Source organism: Pelophylax lessonae, assembly GCF_965119305.1.
Source record: "Pelophylax lessonae genome assembly, chromosome: 7".
Taxonomy (NCBI): Eukaryota; Metazoa; Chordata; class Amphibia; order Anura; family Ranidae; genus Pelophylax; species Pelophylax lessonae.
In genome coordinates this window covers 92,044,322-92,062,020 of record NC_138774.1, presented here as the reverse complement: position 1 = coordinate 92,062,020, position 17,699 = coordinate 92,044,322, and the positions used below count along the sequence as shown (strand labels likewise).

General features: G+C 43.1%; 1 protein-coding gene across 1 annotated transcript in view; it reads left to right on the top strand.

The window, feature by feature from the left end:
- Positions 1 to 1,639: 1,639 nt before the first annotated feature.
- DHX16 (DEAH-box helicase 16) overlaps positions 1,640 to 17,699 on the top strand; it is an 81,534-nt gene continuing 65,474 nt past the window's right edge. Inside the window, exons 1-6 of the mRNA XM_082264357.1 lie at positions 1,640 to 1,921; positions 5,734 to 5,945; positions 13,183 to 13,342; positions 13,516 to 13,572; positions 15,225 to 15,476; positions 17,331 to 17,549. Coding sequence (XP_082120483.1) covers positions 1,724 to 1,921; positions 5,734 to 5,945; positions 13,183 to 13,342; positions 13,516 to 13,572; positions 15,225 to 15,476; positions 17,331 to 17,549 — 1,098 coding nt within the window. The 5' untranslated portion in view covers positions 1,640 to 1,723. The remainder of the gene's footprint in view (positions 1,922 to 5,733; positions 5,946 to 13,182; positions 13,343 to 13,515; positions 13,573 to 15,224; positions 15,477 to 17,330; positions 17,550 to 17,699) is intronic.

Genomic DNA, 17,699 nt, shown 5'->3' with positions numbered 1-17,699 from the left:
GACACCCCCCATCATCCTCCGGATTAGGATGAGTAGAACTAAGTTTAATAAAAGGTTACATTATAAGCTTCTAGTATCAGGTGTTATATAGGGCCACTCCGACCAAGCTTTTTGAAATTTGTGATGGGTTAAAGCGTTGAAGGATAAAGCTTTTTCTAGTTTATAGTTTTCATTAACTAGGGTAATTACCTCAGAAAGATTTGGGGTGTCGGTGGTTTTCCACTTACGTAGTATTAAAGTTCTGGCAGCCGAAAGGAGATGTACAATCATTTGTCTATATGTCAATGGGTATAGTTCAATGTTTAGATTCAACAATGCTAATTCTGGTTTGGGAGGAGTTAAGATACCAGTGATGGATGCCATACATTGGAAAATGGCTTTCCAAAAGCTTGTGAGGGAAGGGCATTCCCAATGGTTTGTACAATGTGATAGTTTGTGGGTCGAGTTGATCGCTATTTGCCATTGCTTTAAGGTGAAAGAGTGATTAAGCGTTTTCTCCCATTTCAGCATATGTGGCGATTTAGTTTCGAGGGAATCAGATGTAAGACAGGAGTAAAAGAGGGATATACCTTTAGTTGGGGGCGGTACCGAGGAGATGAAATTCCATGTTTGGGAATTGGTTAATAGTTCTGATAGTGGATGTTTGGCTAGAGTGAAAATTATTTTAGAGATGGTGAGTTACAGGTCATGAGGAAGGGAGAATTCCTGGATAATTTCTTCTTTTTCTTTAAGCCTACAATTTCTGTAGAGTTGTGATATGAGTAATAGACCGTAATCCCCCAACTTAGTGACATTAAGCTTTTTAAATTTAGATTCTAATATCTTAATAGGAATATCACATTTTAGAATTTTTTTTTTGAGACAGATAGAGCTTTCTTTTGGTGGAATTTATTCACCCCTGTGTTTTTAATTTTTACTAAAAAAAAAAAGACAGAAAATTTTGGAAAAAAAAAAAAAAGCTTTTCTTAGTTTTGTTTGAAAAATTTTGAAAATAAGTAATTTTTTCTCCTTCACTGATAGGGTGCACTGATGAGAAGGCACTAATATATGGCACAGATGGGTGACACTAATGAGCAGGCACTGATGGGCACTAAAAGGCAGCACTGACTGGCATCACTGCTGGGCACTGTTGGGGCTGCACTGATAATCAGGGCACTGATGATCAGCAATGTGCCCAAGAGCAGTGGCTCTCTCTCTCCTCACTGGCCATGAAGGAAGCAGCGGAAACCATTGACTCCTGCTGCTGTCAGTCACAGCCTGTGAGTAGAGAGCGGGGGACAGGGCGAGCCATGCTGTGTGTGTCAATGGACACACAGAGCACAGCTCAGGATCAAACCTGCATGACTGCCCCCATGGCAAGTGGCTTACTATGGGAGCACTCAGAAGGGGGAGGAGCCAGGAATGTCACCGGGGGAACCTGGAGGAGGAGGAAGTATACCATGTTTGCGGTTTAAAAAAAAAGAAATCCTTTTACAATCCCTTTAAACTTGTAGTTAGAACTACATAAGGCATATCTTTTGTTTTTCATCGGGACTCTTGGGCAAAGTTGGGTACTTTTAGTTATGGCAAAGACAATCAGGCAAGACTGATATGTGTCTGATTTTTATCTGACTCTTCTGTCTTTCTTTCTTACAGCTGGCCCTGCCTCCTCTTGCTGAAGCTCAGCCCCTCCAGTTGGGCTTACAAGATTTACTCTAACCTGCCATTGACTAAGAATCTAAAAATGGATGTGGTTGAAACCTGGGTGAGAGATCAGCTCCATGAAGTTCTGGGTATGAGTGATCGTCATGTGGCCCAGTTCCTTGTTGGCACTGCTCGACGGAGTTCAAGCTCTGTAGATTTCCTAAGCCGTCTAACCAGCACAGGAGCAATCGATGTCACTGATAAAGTGCGAAGCTTTGCGGAGGAACTCTGGTTGAAGGTAAGAGAGCGCTCTGCTTTTCGTCAACTGTAGAGTGAGAAAACAATCAAAGGTATTAATTTGTCTCCTATTAGACCAGTTAAGTTCCTCCACTCCAAACTCTTATCCATGTTTTTATGGACCTTGTTTGTGCAGTAGTGTGCAGTTATGTTGGAACAGGAAGGGGCCATCCCCAAACTGTTCTTACAAAGTTGGGATCATGAAACTGTCCAAAATGTCTTGGTATGCTGACGCCTTAAGAGTTCCCTTCACTGGAATTATAGGGGCCAAGCCCAACCCCTGAAAAACAACTCCACACCATAATCCCCTCCCTCCACCAATAGATTTGGACCATTGAACAAAAGCAAGGTCTATAAAGACCTGGATAAGCATGTTTGGGGTAGAGAAACTTGACTGGCCTGCACAAAATCCTGACCTCAAATGGATAGAACACCTTTGGGATGAATTAGAGCGAAGATCGTGAGCCAGGCCTTCTTGTCTAGCATCAGTGCCTGACCTCACAAAGCTTCTGGAAGAATGGTCAAACATTGCCATAGACACTGGTTTGTAGCGGGTACTCTGGTGATGGGCTGTGTGACGGGTACTTTGGTGATACGTGGCTGTGTGACACATACTCTGGTGATGGGTGGCTGCGTGACGGGTATTCTGGTGATGGTACTGATAGGTGATGTGCGACTGGTGCACCGCTGGCGGTCGTTGATGGGCGACTGGTGCACCACTGGCGGTTACTGATGAGGACACTACACTGTTGATGGGGAGATGTGATTGGTTCTCTTTATTCAAGTGCTTGTGCAGTACACTGACAGAACACAGGTCGGTAACTCACTGATCCCGGCTCTTCTCTCCTCACACTGGAAACGGTGTGTGAGGAGAGATGAGTAGGTAACAGCCCAGTTACCGGTCTGTATTTACATATGTGATCGGCCATGAATTGATCACGATCACGGCCGATCACGTGGTAAACAGCCGTGGTCATTGGCTGTTTACCACTGACGGTGACAGGCTGTGTAATGGGGTCACGCTGGCACCGACATCCCCGCCGCTCCCAATCGCATGCATGCTTCGCCAGAATGGGCCGATGTCATATGACATCGGCCGAAAACGATAGCTGCCCACTCCTCTGTCATATTACTATATGGCGGGCGGGAGGCGGTTAAACCCTATTAGTTTAGTCATTCTGGCACAGCTACAGTGTGGCGGGAATTCATGCTGAGCTGCGAGTTGTGCTGTGAATAGGCAGGTAAGTGTGTCTTATAGCAGAAGAGACCTAGATGTGCCTGCTCACAGTTTTTAATGTTTTAGGTATAGTTTTGTTTTAAAGGCACACGTCACCCTAACTATTCAAGTGTCTCTGGAAAAGGCATCTCCTGATCCCCTTACACACACTTTTTTGCTCCTGCTGTGATCAGCTGTGTTGTGAGTCCCTAGGCATCAGTGATTTAACAGTGCTTGGGCCCAGTGATTAGCTGCAAGGCCTTGGCACCATCACGAGGGAGCAGGTCACATTCTCTTCCATATGCAGAAGTATACCTGCTGGCTTAATAGGAGCAAGAAGCTGCAAGGGAGCAGGTTAGGTGAGTTTATGGCGATCAGAGGTGAGTCCTTTCCAGAGACACTGTCCCCTTACCTTGCCTTTATAGTGTCTCTTTGAAAAAAAAATAGCTTTATGTGGATGGATGAGGCATATGTTAAATTAAGTTAGGAAATGACATCTGATGATTCCATGTGACTAGTCAGCAATTGTACTTTATAGGGAGGTTCAGCTCCTCATCTTCTTTAAAATGTGGGTTATACTACCCCCTACAGGAGTAGGACACTAGGCAGAATATAACTTGACTACGCCTATGGGGCAGTCCCAGGGGTTATACTCTCTGGTTTAGGTACTCAGTTTTTTATTTTCTGCCTAGTCAGGAGTAAGGACCTAGTTCCCACCCTTCTCGGTGGTCTTCTGCAGGCCTTGGTCACCCCCCCATCTGCCCCCCCCCCATGGGGGTTGACATACCGTTTTAGGTCGGTCTGGGGTGTTGAGCTGGCGATGTGGGGGGGGGGGTGGGGAGCGCCCTGCCGGCGACCAAACAATTGAACTTTGGGAGGGGGCTGGGCCTAGTGAGACTGCCTGTCTCAGCAGAGGTCCTGCAGCATAATATCTGGCTGAAATGCTGGTCTGCGGACCAGGCTTCTACAAAGGCCTTCTCCGATCTTCCATTTGTGGGGGATCGTCTGTTTGGTGAATTTGTTTTGCTTTCTTGGATTATCATCAAAGGCCTTACAGGGGGAAAGAATACTCTTCTTCCACAGGCTTCCAAGGGTAAGGAGCCCCATTGCAGACGGGGGGCCTTTTTTTTTTTCAGCTCACAAGCGGCATTTTCGTCCCTCGGGATTTTAAGACAAGGGTTCTAAGCCCTTCAGGGCCTCCGCCGGGGATTCTAAAAGTACCTGGTCTGGCAAGTCATGAGCGAGTTCTGCCAGAACTGTGGACAAGATTTCTTCTGCATGAAGGGGCGCCCTCACCCGTGTCTGTGGTGGGGGGATGTCTTCGCTGGTTTCCGGATCTGTGGACCTCCCTGACACAGGAAAAGTCGGTCCACAAAGTCATTCGCTCCGGCTACAAGATTGAGTTTAGATCTTATCCTCCGGAAGGATTCTTCCCTTCCAATCTGCGCTTGTCCCTAGATCGTTTAGGGGATCTCTTTGGGGCAGTGCGAGACTTGTTACTGCAAGGGTTGATTGTTCACATTCGGATTAAAGCTTTTTACTCAAACCTGTTTACAGTTCCCAGGAAGGAAGGCAAGGTACGTCTAATACTGGACCTCAAGGCGCTAAACTGCTTTGTGCGGGTACAGAAGTTCAGAATGGAGTCCATTCGCATGGTAGTGATGTCCCTACATCAGGGGGATTTCCTTGCTTCCATTGACATCAAGGACGCCAACCTTCACTTCCCAATATGTCGGACACCAGCGCTTTTTCTGCTTTGCCTTGGGCAAGGAGCATTATCAGTTTGTGGTGTTACCCTTTTGGTCTCGTCTCAGCTCCTCAGTTCCTTACAAAAGCCTTCGCCCCGGAGCTAGCATTGTTGCGTCAGCGGGGGGATTGCGGTACTGGGGTACTTGGAAGATCTGCTTTTGCGAGCAGGAGTCTCCGACTGCTCTTCTGGATGACTTGGAGGTTACTCTGTGAACTCTGCAGGAGTTTGGTTGGATTCTGAATCTTCAGAAGTCTGCTCTGGTTTTGTCAAGAAGATGGGGAGCTGTGTCCCTCAATGAACGAAAGAGAAAATGGGTTTTTTAACTTACCATAAAATCCATTTCTTTGATGGACATAGCACCCATCCCTCTATGGAGTTGGGTTTTTTCTTCTGACACTGCTTGTAACAAAACTGAATACCTATAGCAGAGAGTGGGAGTATACCTCCTGGAACTGCCCCATAGGCGTAGTCAAGTTATTTTCTGCTTAGTGTCCTACTCCTGTAGGGGGCAGTATAACCCACATAGGGTCCGTCAATGAACATCAGAGAAATGGTTTCTACGGTAAGTCAAAAATCCCATTTTTTTTTTCTGTCTTTGTTGGTAAGAGTTTTTGGTGCATCGGCTTACGTGGCCTGCTGTGAAGTTTCTCTAGTAATCATTTACCCTGGCTGCTCATACTTCCTCATCATAGATGCCTACTGGTTCCACTGAATTCATTTTTGTACCTTTTCAATACATACAGTACACCTCTACAGCAACATTGTCAGTTACGTACTGATGGATACCACATAGAGATCACTCTGTCTTATTTAATAATGATCCTGATTTGTTGTCTCTTCTGCACAGCTTCCCCGTAAAGTGCCAGTTGAACGCCCAGCTCGGGCAGCAGAACGAGAGGCCCTGGCCATGCAACAGAAAAACCAATCCTACACCCTTCTGGAGGATAGCGATGAGGACGAGGCAAAGGAAGAGAACAAATATGACAAGAAAAAAAAGAAGAAACATCTGAGGAAGAGGAGGAAAGAAGAGTCCTCTGACAGTGAGAGTGACCACGCACAGTGAGTACATCTGTTCTGTGACTTGTGTATCGGTTATGTTATATTCAGTAAAAACTGTAGACTATCAAAGAATCTATTCCCAATCGTCATGCCATATGTGAAAATAGAGTTATGTGGCAAGTGTGCAATGCTTGTTTTGTTCAAATAGACATTAATGATGTCTTGTCTGGCAATTAGATGTAAAATCTAAGTGGCTAAGATTTAGTTTGCTAAACTACTATGTATCATAATTCATTAAATGCTATTTTCTTTTTAAATGAAATACCTGTTTTCATCTTTTTTGTGTTTAAGTGTTATGAACAAAACATATTCCTCTATAGTGTGTACTTGTGTGGACTTCAAAAATAAGATTGTTTCAATTTGTGAGGAGATCTCCAATGCGCAGATACCTCCTCCACTTAACACCCCATGTCCACAGGTACAATCATTACTTCCCATATTCAACCCTGCTATTTCAGACGAGGTTGCTAAAATTATTTTCTAAAACCCACCTAACTGCCTGCTCCCTGGATCCTGTGCTCTCGCAAATGCTACAGTCACCCTCTGGCCCTATTGTACAATCTCTCCTAACTTACATCTTCAATGTCTCTCTCTTTTCTGGCATCTTCCCCCCCCAACTCTCTAAAACATGCACTAGTCACCCCCATCTTTAAAAAGCCCTCACTGGACCCCACCAATCTTAACAACCTACATCCCAGCTCCTTACTCCCCCTTTCCGTTCTGACTCCTTGAATGTCTGGTCTACAACTGACTGAGCGACCATCTGACTGAGAACAAACTTCTTAATCCCCTTCATTCAGGATTTTGCCCTCAACACTCCACAGAAACTGCTCTCCTTTAAACTCACAATCGATCTACTACCGGCTAAAACCAATGGACACTATTCTGTACTCCTACTCCTTGACCTCTCTGCTGCCTTTGACATGGTGATCCACTCCTGTGACTGTACGCTATACTGGTTTTTAACCTACCTATTCCACTGCACCTTCAGTGTCACTTACAAATATACTTCCTCTTTTCCTCATCCTTTCTCTGTCGGGGGAGGGGGTTTGCCAAGGTTCTGTTCTTGGGCCTCTCTTATTCTTAATCTACACCTTCTCCCTGGGTCAGTTGTTTGCCTTCCATGGCTTTCAATACCATTTCTATGCTGATGATGCCCAAATCTATCTCTACCCCTCAGCTCACTTCTTCAGTCTCCTCACCTTTACTAACAGACATATCAGTCTGGATGTCACACCACTTCCTCAAACTCAATCTATCCAAAACTGAGCTCAAACTCCCCCCCCCCCCCCACCTGCGCCTTCCCCTGACGCCTCCGTCAAAATCAATGGCTTAACTATCAATTCGTCCCCTCATGCCAAGGTTCTAGGTGTAATCCTGGACTCTGAGCTATCCTTTCAGCCCCACATTCATTCACTGTCCAAAGCTTGTAGCCTTAACCTCTGCAACATCTCCAAAATAAGCCCCTTCCTAACCAATGACACCACAAAGCTTCTAATTCACTCCCTGGTCATCTCTTGCCTTGACTACTGCAACTCGCTCCTCATTGGTTTACCTTTACATAGGCTATATTCAGTCCATCATCAATGCAGCTGTCACTCATTCACCTTAAAAACCGCTCAGCGTCTGCTACCCCTATCTGCCAATTCATCCACTGGCTTCCGCTCACCCAGCAAATTAAATTAAAAATACTAACAACTTCTTACAAACCATCCTGAACTCGGACCTCAGCTACATCACCAACCTAGTCTCAAAATACCAACCAGATTGTTCTCTTCCTTCCTCCCAAGATGTTCAGCCCTCTAGCACCCTTGTCACCTCCTCCCATGCGCACATCCAGGACTTCTCCAGAGCCTCTCCCATCCTCTGGAACGTCCTACCCCAATCTGTCTGACCATCTTCTATTCTGTCCACTTTCAGACGATCCCTGAAAATGTATCTTTTTAGTAACTACTGTATTTTTATTTTCTCCATCAACCCATCCCCTACAGTTATTACCTTTTTGTATCTCTTCACCCTCCCCTTTACATTGTAAGGTCTATTGAGCAGGGCTCTCTAATTTCTACTGTATTAAACTATATTGTAATTGTACCATCTGCCCTTATGTTGCAAAGAGCTGCATAAACTGTCAGTGCTATATAAATCCTGTATAATAATAATAAAACTTGTCTCAATCCAGAGCACTAAGTGACATATCAGTCTGCTGCCTTATCACTTCTGACATATTTTCCTGACACAGAGGTAAAAAAGTGACAGCGGAAGGAATTCTATCAAGCAGCCTGTGATTGACAGCCTCAGATCTTATCCTGTGTGCTGTGTGACATGGGGTGTGTCCCTTTCCTCTTTTCAGTTCTCAGCTCTCCTCACTGAGATCTGCAAAGTGTAACTTCAGCTCCCCGCCTCCCATCTCCTGAAGTTCAGAAATGCTGTGTAAATTCTGGACTTTGAGGCCCCTTTCACACTTGTGCGACTTCAAAGTCGCACGATTGTACAGCGATTTTTGCCACAAATTTTGATGCGATTTTGACTGGGCTTATAATGTCTTTTCCTCAACGCACCAAAATCATCCCAAAAGTAGTGCAGGGACTACGTTGAAGTCGGTGCGACTTCAAGTCGCACAGATATGAATGGGGCTCATTAGAAATAATGAACGACTTGTCATGCGATGTTTGCAGTCCCAAATCGCATGACAAGTCTCACAAGTGTGAAAGGGGCTTGAATGGCTGTTCGAGAGTGAGGCAGATAAAAAGGTACAGCTTATGTAGAAGGAGTTTTTTCATCACTGTGGTTCACCTGATGTCAGTCACTTCACTGGCTGGATGTTACGGTTTACAACCACTTTAAATGTAGATTTTGTTTTCTGAAAAGAAGATATGAGATATTTGGAAACATTTCCTGCAGAAAGGAAAAAGGTAGTTCTGTAAAAGAATACAGAATAATAGAATGCAGCGATAAGTATTCCAGTAGTAGCCAGATCTGATTGTAGCAGTAAACCCACCAATAGAGTTATGACACATTTAGGCTTCATTTAGATCTGCGATTTAGTCCGTTGCGGACTGTAGCAGCAGGAATCTTCTGTTCCTGCTGCGACTCTGCACGGCTAGGTGCCACAGCTATTCATAGCTCTCAGCATAGCCAGGGATTACCGGTGGTGGTTGCTGCTGGACTCACACAAAGTGCTACAAGTTGCACTGCCTTTAATCGTTGGTGTGAATGTAGCCTTATACAGTTGTCACTTTTTTTTTTTTGTCCTAAGTTGTTTTAGGTAAACACTGCTGATCTTCTGACAACAGTTTGCCATACCTGTGATGTGTGGGTTGGCAAGGCAGCTGGTAGTCTCCAATGGAGGAGTGTGATGCAGGGTGACCACACATGAATGCAAAATGGATACAGAGATAGTGTTGTCACCCTATTACGGGAAGTGTCAGCACAAAAAACTTACTGCATGATTATTATACAGTTGTGCTCAAAAGTTTGCATACCCTGGCAGAAATTGTGACATTTTGGCATTGATATTAAATGTATAGCTGATCTTGCCAAAAAAACTGTCTTTTATTTAAGGATGGTCATTTCTTGAAGCCATTTATTATCACATAGTTGTTTGGCTCCTTTTTAAATCATAATGATGGTTGCATGGTTGAGTTGCCAGAAAGAAGCTTTTACTGCTTCAATGCCACAAAAAAGCCCGGTTGAAATATGCCTGACACCTTGACACGCCTCATCTGGCTTTTTTTGTGGCATTGGCCCCAGTAAAGGCTTCTTTCTGGCAACTCAACCATGCAGTTCATTTTTGTTCAATATAAGCCAGTGTATAATCAGCGCAATATTAGATTAAATGCCAGAATTCTATTTCAAAAAGTTACCTCACTAAGGCTAAGAAATTATTGTTGCCCTCACCTGTTAGTGTGCCCACCTTTAACTCTCAAAACAAATAAACATATACCATATTCGGTGTAGTGAAATCAATAGAAGTGCAATTTGAAAGAACATCAAATGAGAAAACCCAAAAATATTGTGATCCAGTGAATTCGGTGGCTACCACCTCTGGCTAAATTGCCTGCTCACCTCCAAATTATGACCCCACTACAGAGTCACATGCACTATAAAATTGTCCCACAGGATGCCATCGGGGTGCTCCTCCAGGTGTTTGCAAGCTTCGCTCACCTCCTCTTAGGCTACATTCACACCTGAGCGTAGCGTTTTCGCGCGATTTTACAGCGATTTTACCGCGATTTTACCGCGATTTACAGGCGTTTTTACAGGCGTTTTTTGTGTAGGCGCTTTTAGATTGAATAGAAACCAATGGAAAATGCCTGTAATCTGCCCAAAAAGAAGCTCATGTACTTTTTTGAGCGTTGGGCGTTTTGCTTACAGCGTCAAAACGCTCAGATGTGAACAGGGGCCATTGAAATGAATAGGATTTGTCTTGTTGGGCGTTTTGAGAGCTGATTCTAGAGCAGAAAAACTCCCCAAAAACGCCCCAAAACGCCTAGATGTGAACAGAGCCTTAGGGTCTCAATCAGCCATATGCGGCCATAAAAATTATAAAAGAAAACAATAGTGCTCTCTGCTTCTAATTATTGTAAACAACATAACACATACAGATTAAAAATACTTACAAAAGTGTAAAAAAAAACCATGCTTGTCATCAGCACATGTTGCTGATACAAACAAAGGACATCCAAAAGTAACGGCTCATTCACCTGTATGCGTTACGCCCTCTGCTGGGCTTCTTCAGCAAGACTTGGGTAGGCGGGAAGGGGTTAAAAACAACCACACCGTCTTTTTCCAGGGCTGCCCGTATTTCTCCTAAGGTTAGCTGTGGGTTTTTCTTTGCATCCTGAACAATTCTTCTGGCAGTTTTAGCTGAAATATTTTGATCTGCCTGACCTTGGCTTGGTATCAAGAGATCCCTGACTTTTACACTTCTAAATAAGTGATTGATCAGCACTCACTGGCATATATTTAAGGTTATCCTTTCTCCATCTTTATAAAGTTCCATGACCTTGTTACGCATGTCTTTTGACAGTTATTTTCTGCTCCCCATGGCTCAGTATCTAGCCTGCTCCATGCATTCATGTGAACGCTAACAAACTCATGAACTTTTTATTTAATTATATATATATATAATATATGCACTGACTGCAATTTAAAAAGCCACAGATGTGGGAACTTAACCTTTTTAATTGCCATTTTAACCCATGTGTGTCACCTTGTTTGTCTGTACCATGGGCAAACATTCCAGGGTATGAAAACATTTCCCCTGGGCCATTTGGGTGTTTTTTCATGATTTAAAAAGGAGCCAAACCAAATATGTGATAAAACATCACTTCATATATTACTATCCTTAAATAAAAGACAGTTTTAAGACATGATCAGTCATTTTTCTCAATATCAATGCCAAAATTTTCACGATTTCTGCCAGGGTATGCAAACTTTTGAGCACAACTGTATATTATTTAAATGGAAGTTGCACATTTAAAAATATTTCAACTTCTGTTTGAATTTATATGCACATTCTACAGCTCAAATGAAATCTTGAAGTAGCTTTATACACCTATATACATAGATAATGTTGCTAAAATGCCATTGTTATGGCACAGCAAACATTTTCAGGTTCTTTTTACTTTCGTTCTGATTTCTTAATGTGCACCTGAGAACTGTGAGACCCAGGAAACTCTAAAATACAAATTCCCACCTTTTGATCAAAATTTAAACTCGCCTTTTCCTGTACCCTACTATATTGGTAAGTTGGTGAAATTTGCATGGTAGAGGACCAGAAGTTTTTGGGGGTTTCATTGTGCTCAGTAGAATGGTGACTCAGTGGAGACAGCTGGTGGTGATTATTAGGATATGCCAGAGGTGTACTTTCCCTTTTGGTCTGATTACAGACAAACTTTAGGGCCAGCCTGTGTTTGACAAGCATCAACCCCACCCAAATGGAAGGCTATATCTTTAGCATATGCAATAGATGGTGTTTACTTGGACTAGTCTGAGTTTCCCTAACTGCACATACACTATGTTGCCAAAAATATTGGGAAGCCTGCCTTTACATGCAGATGAACTCTACTGGCATTGGCATCCCAGTCTTAGTCCTTAGGGATTAATATTGAGTTGGCCCACCCTTTGCAGCTATAACATCTTCAACTCTTTCTGGGAAGGCTGCCCACAAGGTTTAGGGGTGTGTCTATGGGAGTGTTTAACCATTCTTCCAGAAGCGCATTTATGAGGTCAGGCGCTGATGTTGGATGAGAAGGTCTGGCTCGCAGTCTTTGCTCTAATTCATCCCAAAGATGTTCTATCAGGTTGAGGTCAGGACTCTGTGCAGGCAAGTCACGTTTCTCCTCCCCAAACTCGCTCATCCATGTCTTTATGGACGTTGCTTTGTACTCTGTCATGTTGGAACAGGAAGAGACCACCTGTTCCCACAAAGTTAGGAGCATGAAATTGTTAAAAATGTCTTGGTGTGCGGACGCCTTCAGATTTCCTTTCACTGGACCTAAGGGGCCAAGCCCAACCCCTGAAAAACAACCCCACGCCATAATCCCCCTTCCACCAAATGGCTTGGACCAGTGTGCAAAGCAAGGTCCATAAAGACACGGATGAGTGGGTTTGGGGTGGAGGAACTTGACTGGCCTGCACCTGACCTCAACCCGATAGAACACCTTTGGGGTGCATTAGAGAGGAGACTGCAAGCAAGGCCTTCTCTTCCAACATCAGTGCCTGACCTCACAAATGCGCTTCTGGAAGAATAGTGACACATTCCCATAGAAACACTACTAAACCTTGTGGACAGCCTTCCCAGAAGAGTTGAAGCTGGTATAGCTGCAAAGGGTGGGCCAACTCAATATTGAACCCTACAGACTAAGATTGGGATGCCATTAAAGTTCATGTGCGTGAAAAGGAAGACATCCTAATACTTTTGGCAATATAGTGTATGAGGCCAACATTATTATGAATACAGACTATTCTTCCAATTTGCAGTTCTTGAGACATGTTTCAACACAATGTGTGCTTGTACACCAGAGGTTTGGTCTTTAGAAGTCACAGTTTACAAAATATGGGTAGATTAAAGCCATCAGTGCAGTGTTTAGGTTTAAAGCCTGGCGCGGCCATATGGCACTGAGAGATTCCACTCTCTAGTGACACTTCTCAGCTCATGGGCTGAAGAATGTCATACAGGACCGAATAGGTTCTGCTCTTCGTACTGATTTGTCCATCTTTCAATGACTTCCAGAAAAGAAAAAGCTTCATCTCCTCAGATAATCTCAGATGAAGAAGACCAAGAAGAGATTGAACGGCTAAAAGATCTGGAGGAAAGAGACGCTTTTGCAGAAAGAGTAAAGAAGAGAGATAAGGAAAAAACTAGGAATATTGTGGAGAGGTCAGATAAGAAGGTAAGGTGGTCTGAAACATGAAGCTGGCTATAGGGAGAAGGCACTGTGGGGGAGTAGTCTACTTGCTAAAAATATCCATACCAGTTACATTTTATTACGGATAGGACTGTCATTCCTTCATTGTATTTCTAGAACTACTATTTTAATTTGTGTTCTGTACAATTACATTGTAGGCATATGAAGAAGCACAGAAGAGACTGAAGATGGCAGAAGAAGATCGAAAACAAATGGTAAACCTTATTCATTTTATGTCATAGCGTTTAACATTTTTTTGCCTGGGGTTTAAAGTGGTCATTCTATGCATGAAGGTAGAAACCTGTGTGCAGAAGCCCCTCCAATACTTGTACATGAGGGCCTTGGCTCTTTGGGGGCTTTTATTCATTAGCTGAGTCAGCAGCAGGGAGCCATTGGCTCCCACCTCTGGCAATCAAGGTCAGTGAGCCAATCAGTAGAAGTTGGGGGTGGGGCTGAACCACGGCTCTGTGTGCGAATAGACACAAAGCCGCAGCTCATGTGTAAGCCTGCTTGGGTGGCCCCAGAGCAAGTAGCACTTGGCAGGAGGGAGGGGCCAGAAGCGCTGGCAGGGGACCCTAGAAGAGGAGGATCTGGGCTGCTCTATGCAAAACCACTGCACAGAGCAGGTAAGCATAAGAATTTTTTTTTTTGTGTTTCTTTTTAAAAACATGACTATATGACTAGTAAGTCTATCTAGCTGTTTGCAAGGCTCCTATGCTCTCGACAGCTGCATCCTGACATTTAGCTGCTAGTGCAAGTCTCTTAATAGTTAGATGTCCAGCCCCTCCTGGACTACAGGTCCCTGTGCTATACAGTGCTTGGGTGCAGTGCTCAGTAAACAGATCCTAGGGTGGCAACATTGTTCCTGCATAGGTGGATGTTCAGTCAATGTTGTCTAGGACAGAAAGGTTAAGCTACCATTTAGTGAGCTATAGTTTTAAAGAGTTCCAAATTAACTCTTACGTGGGCATTTTTGAAAGTTTTGTCCATAAGATGGAGATGGAGGTTTTGCCCATAGGATTGGGGCCAGCAGTGTCTATTGTGATTAATGCTCATTCTTTTAAGTGTTTTCAGTAAGGCTTTTATCCACTTAACAACTGTCCCATAGCAGATTTACTGCTACAGGGTGGCCGTTCTGTGCAGAATCACGCGTGTGTGTGTATATATGTATATATGTATATATATATATATATATATATATATATATATATATATATATATATAGAAATATATATTATATATACATACATGATTCTGCACTTCCTGGTAGGTGGCACACGCATCACAGCAGAAGCAGATCTTTAAGGAGAGAGGCTGGATGGAGCTCTGAATATGTAAACAAGGCAGAGCTCCATCCTGTCAGAGGGGATGTGATGGATTTTTCTTGCTTGCAAAGCAGGGAAAGAAAATCCATCACATGCCTTAGTAAAAGCACCACACGCCATACACAAAATGCGCAAACCAATCAATATACGTTTATTTGGATTTTTTTTTTTAACCAAAAATATGCAGAATACATATTGCCCTAAGTTTATGAAGAAATTAGATTTTTTTTATTGGATATGTTTTATAGCAGAAGGTAAAGTAATTCTTTATAAATTCTTTTTTTTTCAAAATTGTCGGCCTTTTTTTTTTTTTTTTTTTTTTTTTTTTTTTGTTTTTTGTTTTTTTTTTTTTTTGTTTAAAGCGTAAAAATAAAAAAAACTTAATGGTGATCAAATACCACCAAAAGAAAGCTCTATTTGTGGGGAGAAAAATACATAAGTTCAGTGGGTACAGCGTCACAAAAAATGGCCTAGTCATGAAGGGGGGTAAATCTTCCGGAGGTCAAATGGTTAAAGATTTTTACATGTTTGTGTTGATAAAGGTACCAGAACTAAGGAAGAAGTCTCGGCGGGACTATTTGGTAAAGAGAGAAAAGGACAAGCTGGAGGACCTGGAGGCTGAGATAGCAGATGAAGAATATTTGTTTGGGCCTGGGCTGACCGCGCCTGAGAAAAAAAATTTGGAGTATAAGCGCAAAGTGATGGATCTGGCGAAGGAATACAAAAAAGCCGAAAAGAAGCAGCACATGGAAACACATGACCGTTACGTTATGCCCGAGGAGACAAGGAGTAAGGTACATCACAGATTTGATCCAGAACTCGTGAAGCTCATCTTGTGATGGGTGTAATGTTATCTTTCTAAGACCCTTTTTCTGTCCAATCTGACAACAGGGAGGGGGCATTTGATGTCAGGTGTACAGATCAGAGACAAATTGGCTTATGGTTGGTTTGGCTGACTCTAATCTGCATACCTAATGTAACAGGTGCCTGACCCTTGTAAAAATGTATAAGTATCAGAAGAAAAAGACATTTTTTTTGACAAACTGTTCCTTAGTAGTTGTGAGTGTTTGAGTAAGAATTTCATAATTCTGTCCTTAAAGCGGAGCACCACCCAAAAGACACTTTTTTGGTGGGGAGGGGGATTGAGTATTTGGTTTTGACAGGTACCCACTCCCACTTTTAGGTCAGGTCGTTGTGGTGATCTACGAAGAAATTCGGCACCTCCACCTCCCCCCCCCCCCTTGCAGATTTCTGGAGCACACAAAGGTCCCAGAATACTGCGGGACCATTCACAAAGCACATCCTGACTTGCGCATGTGCAGTAGGAAACCGGCTGTGAAGCCGGAAGGCTTCACTGCCGCTTTCCCTTACATCAGCTCGGGTGAGGACATCTCTGGATCCAGGGGCAGGTAAGTGTCCTTATACTAAAAGTCAGCAGCTACAGTATTTGTAGCTACTAACTTTAACTTTTTGGGAGGAGCCTGGCGCTCCACTTTAACAAGAAAATTGCCACTAAAAGTGGCCTGTAATCAAACGTCGGCTGTAGTTTTCCTTTTTAGATAAAACAGGCAACTAGCTCAACCTTTGGTTTGCTTTGTATGGGTTTTGCATCCCTATACAAGTCTACAGTATAGGTATGCAAAATACAGTTAGAGGTCATTTGTAGGTTAAATACACCTATTAATACATTTTGAATGATTTCAAAAGCACCTTACACTGATGCAATTAACACAAACCCAAAGCTCCTCAACACAGGGCCCTTTATTCAGCTACCTAAATTCACAAAACTGTAAAAAATGTTGATTACGCATTAAGATTCCTAAGGGGAACATAGCCTACTTAGTGCCTTAGTTTATCCAGGTATAGTTGTAGTGCAATAATCCACCCAAGAACATTTGTCAGTAATCTGGAGATTCTGGAATGTACCTACTTGTGATGCTAGAACACTCTCTGCAGGCTTTTTACTTTTACATTAAAAAAACAAAATCTGTACTACTGTAAGTTTGAATGTGGTTTGTGATGCAGAAAATGGAGAGACAGGAAATTTACACTGTCTAAGCTTCAGAAAGTACACTTCTAATGCCCTCCTATTAATCCTGTTTGGGGATTCACAGTTTGCATTTATCCCTTTTGCCCCTTTACCATGACCTCATCTCTAACCCACCTCGATCCAATGAACGCCTTCCTCTGGATCAACTGTGGGTATAGGATAATGTATATGGGATTGTATGATATATATAATATACATTTTTTTTTTTTATATTGGTTAGACTTGTGTCCTTTTTCACCCTGGTTAACTATGTAACGCAACCTCCCAGTGCTTTTATTTTTTTTACATCCACTAACACAAGTCTCACTGTCCTATACCTGCACCTTTGCATTTTAATCCTATAGACTTCTGTGGGGCTGCATCTTCAGGCTCAGGCTGTGGCTTTTGGTTTGTAGGTTATGCATCTGTGGAGGGATAGGGTTAGGTTAGGCCACATCAGGGTAAAGGGGCAAAAGGGATAAGTAAAATTTTTTGTTTATTTGCACTTGTCCCCGGATATGTTTAAAATTTTACCAGGTGTTAAGGGTATTTTTGCTACATGCTATATTCCAGTTAACTTACTGAAGTACTTCTAATGGTTGTATTTCATACTATGCAGAAAATTCCAGACCGCTATGAGGAGCCGGTGACAGAAGAGCGTTTTGCCCCTCGTGAAGAACAGAGGCGATGGGAGGAGGAGCACATTGGAGCAGCTTCTCTGACATTTGGTGCAAAGGATGCTCGTGCACGGGGACAAAAGCAGTATGACTATGTGATGGAGGAAGATGAGGTGATACAGTTTGTCAGTGCAACGCAAATTAAAGGAACTGTTGAGAAGGTGAGAGGTCCCGCGGTCACATGTTTGTCCCTGTTTTACACTCCAAAGAGCACTGATTCGTGCCATTGGTTACAGATGCCATCCAGTCAAAAATAAACGTGTTGCATTTGACCTTTCACTGCCAGGTCTGTACTACATACGGAACTAACA